This window comes from Sciurus carolinensis, chromosome 1, assembly GCF_902686445.1.
Source record: "Sciurus carolinensis chromosome 1, mSciCar1.2, whole genome shotgun sequence".
In the NCBI taxonomy this organism is placed as follows: Eukaryota; Metazoa; Chordata; class Mammalia; order Rodentia; family Sciuridae; genus Sciurus; species Sciurus carolinensis.
Genome location: NC_062213.1, coordinates 98,867,458 through 98,875,498, shown reverse-complemented (window position 1 = coordinate 98,875,498; position 8,041 = coordinate 98,867,458). Strand labels below are relative to the sequence as shown.

Here is an 8,041-nt window from a genome sequence, read left to right as displayed (position 1 = left end):
CAGCAGGAATGCACCCTCTTCCTACAGATGGGAACAGGCAGCCCAGCCATCTCCCATACTAAAGGTCCCTGTGTTCCTTAGAAACTCAGGGACACAGACCAGCTTCTCCCCTGAATGGTGTTTTCACTCTGGTTTTCCTCCCACTCCCAAACCCCAATAAACACACCAACTGCTTCAGAGTATTTCTGGGTTGGGTTTTTTCGTGGGTCTTTTTTTGTTGTTTTTTATTTCAAATACTGAAGAAGTCCCCTGGGCTCAGTGGGGCTCGCCACGCTCCTGGCTCCTTTCCCCTAAATTCACTGCCCTTTTCCCTATTGCAAATCTATTTCAAGGACAGGATTTTTTTTTTTTTTTTTAATGAACAATTAACATTGAGTCTTGCTCTGCAGAACCAGAACTGTTTGCATCTGTTCCATGTAGATCAACAGTTTCTTTTATCCAACACTAGGTCTCCAGCCATTTTGAAACAAGGCATTTGTCTATAGAGCTGAATATCATTAGAATATTCCACTTTCTCCCCCTCACATTCACCCCACACCAGCTGCTGGGTTAAGAGGGAGGACTGTCAGGAATGTTTTCATCAACTCTAAACCCTAATTCATAGTCACCCAAATCTTCCACTCACCCTCTCAACCCCACCCATGGGATTTCATTGAGATTTCTCCCAACAGTTATTTGGAAAAAAAGGTAAAACAAAAAAGGTTCAAGGTCTTGGTGCTCAGCCCAAGGGGCTCCATGTGCTTGGGACAGCAATGGGCAGGGGCTTCTGCCTCTCCAGCCCGTGCCCGAGCCACCTCCTGACCCCTGGCTGCAAAAGCAGGGAGGGGCAGGAGCCAGCACAGGACCCAGGAGGGCAGCGTCTCAGGATCTGGCGGAGCCCCAGGCAGCATCATTCAACTTGGCCACTGCGGACGAACACAGAAGGGGGGGAAAAAAACAACAAACAAAAAACACTGTCAAGTAATAGGGGAAAAACCTTGAATTCCATCCCAGTCTCTATCCCATGATTCTTCCACACTTAATCATTAGGCTACCCCATATATGCATTTATCTTACCCATAAGGGAGCTGGGGAAAAAAAAAAAAAAAAGATTTAACCTTCTATCCACATCCTATTCACAAATAGAATGTTTCCTGAATTTTTGGAGATACTCATGGAAAATACAGAACAATAATTCTTCTTTGGACAAGATCAAAATAACTGGTTTCCAGGGGAGTAACAGCCTGGTTCAGAACAGGTTTGGTTTCAGAGGCATGGCCACAGTCACTCAGCTGCAATGGAGATTGAGGCAGCACAGTGAAGAGGTAGTAGCTGTGTGGAGGTCAGGGTCAGAACACACACATGTTGTTCTGAGTGTATTTAATAATCTAGGTTTGACCAAAGCAATTTGCATGTGGGTTGTGAGATGACCCATCCTTACTAAGGAAGCTGTGTACTTCATAATATGTAAACAGGTGTCAAATATAGAAATGTAGCTTTTTAGTTTTCTTAATCTTGAAGATGATCAGTTAGAGAGAGGGTGAGACTAAAAGTCTGTCTGATTTCCCTATTCCTTCTATTCTTTCCTAAAATCCAGACTCATTGTGAACATCAGTCTCGAGGACTCAAACTGACCAATAAAGAAAGCAGCTCAGACAGAAAAGAAAAAAGTACAGAATCCGAGAAGATCGGAGATGAAGAAAACGTACAAAATTATATATATATTTATATATATAATAACATGACATATCTATGTACAACATGGCTGGGACAGTTGAAGGAACTATACAACGATGTTCAGCATTTTCCCCTTCCCACATGGACTTTAGATTAAGAATGACAGCATGAGGAAATGAAGCAAGAGACACAAAAAAATTATATACAATTACAAGTGACAGTCAAGGAGTTTGGGGTCCAGGGAATTCAGGGATCCTGCTCTCTCCCTTCCTTCCTCACCAACCTTTTCCTATCAACCTGAATAACAACCAGAAAACTTAGCAGCCAGTCAGGAGAGCAGTATATACCCACCTCACCCCCATGTACACATCAGCAAGTTCACCAGTTATTCTCAACAGGCCACATGTTTGGCATATTAGAATTTGTGAGGTGAAAGGGCAAGAGAGGATTACAGAATCCTGCTTACTTGAACAGTTAAGTCTCAGCCTCACCCTCTTGGTCACAACTAGCAGGTTGTATTCAGTAAGATTCAGGCTAAGCTATTAATAACCAGATTGAACAAGCTGGTCACCATAACCCTTCCACCTGTTTCTGAATCAGCACTGCTACCTCTCCTTTATCACATAAAAGCTGGGTTTCTGAGCTCTAGGAAGGTCAATTTCAGTATTCCTGCCTTAACCACTTTTCCCAGTTTCCGCCAAGGTGAATCATCTAAGAAGCTGCTGCTCCAGCCCTGCAGTAGAACTAAGTCCTGGGGGAGGGGCTAGCTCAGTTTATCCCTTTTTCTTTCCCTAATAATGCACCTGGCATCTAATTACATCTAAAAACATGGGTCTCCAAATGGGCTTGACTGAACATGTTTCCTCAGGCCCATCAGCTCTGCTGCCAGAGCAGCTTTTAAGCAGCTAAGGCCCAGAGTAGGCAGGGAAAATGGGTGGAATACAGGTAAAAATCTTTTTTTTTTTCCCTCAACCCTCAAGATCATGATACCTATAAAGTTCTGTTGCCTGAATAAAGACCTCAAATCTCAAATTTCCTTTTCATGTAGCCCTGAATAGTTCCCCTCTGTAGTATTTTCCCAGTAATACAAAGCAGAGGTTCACCCATGGGCCTTTCTCACTTTTAGTTTTATGATGAACTAGCATAAAGTTTTTCTGCTGGCAGATACAGAATTTTAGAATCAGAATCAAACTTATACATATTTAACTCTATTTTACAGATGAGGAAACAAATGCAGAGAGGCTAAATGACATTACCAAGTTATATAACAGTACTTCCAAGACTGAGTGAAACTAGAACCCAAATATCTCTGACTCCTGAACCAGTGCTCTTAAATCCTCTATTCAACAAAACTTTCAAAAGTGACATGCTGGAAGAGAGAGAGTAGGTGCCCATTTTCCATCAATAATGTTCATCAATGTTTATATTATTTGCAAGTCAGGGCAAACTGTAAGAGATACTAAATAAAGGAGGTAAAGTGGGCACTGTAGTTTTAGGCAAGCAAATCAGTTTTCCTTTTTGAGGGTTCTCTAAACCTTCCATAATGAAAACATGAAGCAATAGCAGCCTAAGGGACAAAACACTTAGAAGCACAGAAAACACGTCTCATTCAATCTACCTTTCCCAACTATGTCAGGTTAGTCTTGGGATGTTAAAACTGCCACATTATTCCCAAGGCTCAGCCTAACTAATGTGGAGACATTCTCTTTCAAAAAGGAGAAATCATATCTCCCCAGTTTCTCACAAAAGAAAGTTTGCAGCATTTCCAATTCTAGTCTTTCCTATTTCTGGGCCCCTACCTGGGCTACAGTGAGGATATGGAAGTCTGAGACAAAGAAAGAAACTCAGAGCCCCTCTTCAACCTCCATTACCTTTCAGTAACCCCCAGCAGAATCTCAAGTCTTTCCTAGCTAGCAAGCTGAGAAGATCTGACTAGGTGCCCATTCCATCCCTGCCTACAATATATAAAGTCCAGAGGGTGAGGAAGGGGAAGAGAGGGGGACCCAGGTTACCCCGCAAGCTTGCTGGTGACGAGTGAGGACTTTCTCTGGGGCAGATCCTGTGGGGTGGGGATGTGGTCACCAGTCACCAGGTTCTTGTCTGGTCCTGCACTTGGCAGCTGCTTATTCTTCATCTTGGCTTTGGCCATGTTGTAGTCTCCTGAGTCAAAGTACTTTTGCTAAGAGACAAGAGGGAGGTTTAGGTGAGTGAACAGCTCTGGCATTCCTCAAAAGCAAAGAGATTCACATCTTCCATCCATTATAAACTCCCATCCACACTCAGATCTTTTAAAAAAGTCTCCCTTATGCATACACAGTTTAATATCAATAACATGTACTTAGGTCTTCTCCCCAATATGTTCTGACTTTTTTTTTTTTTTTTGCGGTGCTGGGGATCAAACCCAGGGCCTTGTGCTTGCAAGGCAAGCACTCTACCAACTGAGCTATCTCCCCAGCCCTATGTTCTGACTTTTTCAGGTATGTAAGCAGTTTCTCAGCAAGAATATGTATTTTTAGAGCTGAGGGACAGTCCTTCATCCTTTGTACCATAATTAGTACAGGATGGTTCAACCCAAATTACTTACTTCATTCATAAAGGTTGACTGAGGACTTTACTAGGTGCAAAGCAATAATGTGGTGCTAAAAAGAAAGGAATAAGATATATAAAGGGGTCAATCTGGGTTGATCCCAGAGATTAGCAAATCAACCTCAAAATAAAAATTCTCTCAAGCCAAGGATAGAAACAGGATAATGTGTTCCCCCCCCAATTCCCACCACTCCCACACATGTTCCATGGCTGTGACAACCTGCCTACGCCTGTCTTGCCTACAGCAAGGTAAACTGCAAATCAGCATCACATTATCATCTGTGACTAAGACTCAATAACAGGGAGTCTCCACAGGGATATCTTTCACTTTCTATGTCATCTACAGAACACACTCTCATATAATATTGTAATTCCTCAGCAGCTTACGGTACCTCTAAGGGCTAAGAAACCTGGATCAGGAGGTAGATTTTCCCTTAGTGAGAAAGACCACTTGGAACAGAAAAAATAAGTTTCTTGAGGGATTATAGTTGATGGCTGGTCCTAAATTCAAGGTCTATGAACAAATTGACTAATCATTTCAAGTTGATTCTATATGACAAAGGGTTTGATCTTTTCTCTGAATAATGTACCCCAAATTTATTTCTGAACCCTAAAAAGCACACTCCTAAATCCCCTACCATCCAAACATGCAAATGCCCCTACTTTAAGCCTTAATTTCCTATATAGGAGATCAGAAGGGAACTGATACTATATCAGGTATGTACAATATATTTTTTTCCTCTTTTGAAGTTTCTTTTCTTTTTGGTACTGGGGATTTTATATCCATGTGTGCTTTACCACTGAGTCACATTTCCAGTCCTTTTTTTTTGAGTTTTGAGACAGGGTCTCACTAAGTTGCTTAAGGCCTTGCTAAGTTGCTGAGGCTGGCCTCAAACTTGCAATCCTTCTGCCTCAGCCTCCTGAGTCACTGGGATTATAGGTGTATACCACCAAAGCAGCTCTCTTTTGACGTTTCTAATTCCTCTCTTTTACCCCCCAGTGACAAAAATCTCAGGGAAAAACAACCAATAGAACCTCTACAGACAACATCCATAGAACCCCCTTTAGATCCAAGAAAGAGGGTAAAAGATTGTGTTCCATACCCCTTTCTGGAGTCTCTTCATGAGGAAGTCAGAGCCTCCAGGCTTTTGTCCTAGGCTTGGATATTTGGCCTTTAGCTTTGCCTCCTCAGCTCTCTCAGGGAGAATACCTTCTTTCTCTTGTGTGTCCTGAAGAAAACAAATGAGTCAAATAAAACTAAAGACCAAGAAACAACTGTTTCCAATATCTGATAACCCTACACTATCAACTTTTCCTAGAGATCCACCCAGGTATAACCATGCTATCTCTGCCTCTACTCTGTTTTTAAAGCTAGACCTTTGTTCAAACTGCTAAAGCTCAAGATGACTGTATAGTGAGAAGACAAGCTACTTCTCACACTATACCCAGGAAACCAACCTAGTGACCTGAGAGTATTGGGTTAAAGGTAATGTCTAAATACAATACTTGAATAAGAGTGAGCTCACTCAGCACAGATGAAAGACAAAGAAAAAAAAAAGCTGGAGAGAACAGTATGGTGATACAAGATGAGAGGAGGCTGTCCTATAGGACCAATGGGAAATCAAAGGGGTGAGTCTTTGAGATGGTCTCTCCTTATTTAGAGTCTAAGAAACCCATCTGGTAAATCTCCCTGTGGAGAAGGCTTAGCTATGCGGCTTACTCCAAAGATCTCTACCTGAGTAACCGCACAGCATTGCTTCAACATTTCTACAAATATTGTGATAGGGAGGTGACGTTAAAGAGATGAAAACAGCACTGTTTTTAACCTCAAGAAAATTAAGAAACAGTGGGTTCACTAGTACTCATCAGTTTTCACCAAAATAAATAAATAAATAAATAAATAAATAAATAAATAAATAAAAAATAGAAACAGAAAGAGGGGGAAAAAAAGCAATGCCTAACTTAGCAGGGCAAGTAATGAAGTTGGGGAAATGTCGAGAGATCAAAAGCCTCTGCAGAGGCTCTCACTGTTGTCATCTTGTTTTTCTGTGTGCCCTGCTGCTCTTTAGTGACATTTTAAAAGAACTTGAAGTCAGTGTGTGGCTCTTTTTTTAAATTAAATTTAATTCTTTTAGTTGTCAATGGATCTTTTATTTATTTAACTTATTTATCTATATACAGTGCTGACAATGGAACCCAGGGTCTCACACATGCCAGGCAAGCGCTCTACCACTAAGCCATATCTCCAGCCCCAATGTGTGGCTCTTTTTAGAGGATTTTCCCTTAGCTATAACACTAAGTGTATTTCATAAATACTTGAGCCCAGTAGTAAATGTTATAAGTAAAATACAAACTCCAGCACTAGTGTTTTCATCACAGAATCATGGATGGACTAAGTCCCACTGCCTTGGAAATATGGAGGAAGTCTTACAAAGACTCTCATCATTTCTTCTAGGTTTAACTTAGTACTCTTTTCCTTTTTTTTTTTTTTTTTTTTTCTCCTTATACTGGGGATTGAACCCAGGGGCGCTTAACCACTCACTCATCCACATCCTTAGTTTTTTATTTTTTATTCTGAGACAGGGTCTAGCTAAGTTGCTTAGGGTCTTGTTAAATTGCTCAGGCTGGCCTGGATCCTCCTGAGTCGCTGGGATTACAAGCGTGGTTAGTCCTCTTCAATCTTGTTTGGTCCTTACTGAAGGTGAACGACAGACCACCCCCAACTGTCAAAACAGGTCTCTTAAGAAAGTTACCAACTGAACTCGACATGGTAATACTCTTCCCCGCCCCCCATGCTAATTCTTTCTAAACTTCTTTACCTCGACTTGCATCTTTTTGCGGATTGCGGATGCGGGCCTCAGTCTGGCAGCTGGGTCATGTACCTCCACTAACCGAACAACACATTATAATCCAGGACCACCAGCCCCTTTTCATTCACCTGGTCTTTCCAAACACCCGCCTCCTGCCCAAGCTCGACCAAATACAGCAGAGCTTCCACGGTTTGGGACCAAGGAATACTGGCCAATCAGAAAGGGTATGGCACTGACTGACAATGGACCTAACTAACCAACGCCAAAACAGCAGGCCGTACTGAAACTCGCCCTTCGTGACGCAAGATTTGACCAACCCCTGCAGAGTCTGAGACCATGGCGACCAATCCGCACTGGTGGAAGACTGTCTCCCGCCCCATCACTCGCCCCCGGCTCACCCACCCGCATACCCCCGCGCCTTTTCACCTGCTTCTCCTCGCCGGTTTCCTCCGCAGGGTTCTCTTCTTCTAGTTTCTGGGACATGACGGAACCGGGACTGTGGAGTGTAGGGGACCCGGAAAGTCAACCGGAGAAGGGAAGGGGGAGGGGAAACGGGGACAACCTGCGCTGCTGTTTCAGCTCCTGTCACTATGGTTGCTCAGTCAAAATGGCGGCCCTTGCCCGTGACGTTGCCACCGCCCCTTCCTATGAGAGCCAATGAAAATGGTATAGATGGGGCAATGACGTAACGATTTACCAATAGTTACTGGCTAAAGGCGGGGTCTATGGAGGCGACGGGCAAGCTGGAACACCAACCTGGAAAGAGAGTGAGCCACAAGACCCAATTGGAAGCCTGTTGGGGATCTGGGGGTAGGACTGCTATTTCGGCACTTTTGCTTCTTGGGTGGGCTCAGACTTCCTTCAGCTCCAGTCACCCGGTGCTTAGTAAACTGCAGAACGTCAAACTGTATTCTCAATTGGCGAAAATTAAGCTTTACACAATGTTAACAGGAAATTATCGATCTCCAGAAATAAAGTTTAAAGACCAA

The 8,041-nt window shown here is 42.9% G+C and overlaps 1 protein-coding gene across 1 annotated transcript; it reads right to left on the bottom strand.

The window, feature by feature from the left end:
* Positions 1-325: 325 nt before the first annotated feature.
* Ensa (endosulfine alpha) lies at positions 326-7,675 on the bottom strand. Its single transcript, XM_047550828.1, has 4 exons — positions 7,479-7,675; positions 5,346-5,471; positions 3,669-3,835; positions 326-905 (listed from the first exon to the last, which is right to left on the bottom strand). Exons 1-4 carry the CDS (start codon positions 7,533-7,535, stop codon positions 890-892), a joined length of 366 nt encoding a protein of 121 aa, XP_047406784.1. The 5' UTR covers positions 7,536-7,675; the 3' UTR covers positions 326-889.
* Between the last annotated feature and the right edge of the window lie 366 nt (positions 7,676-8,041).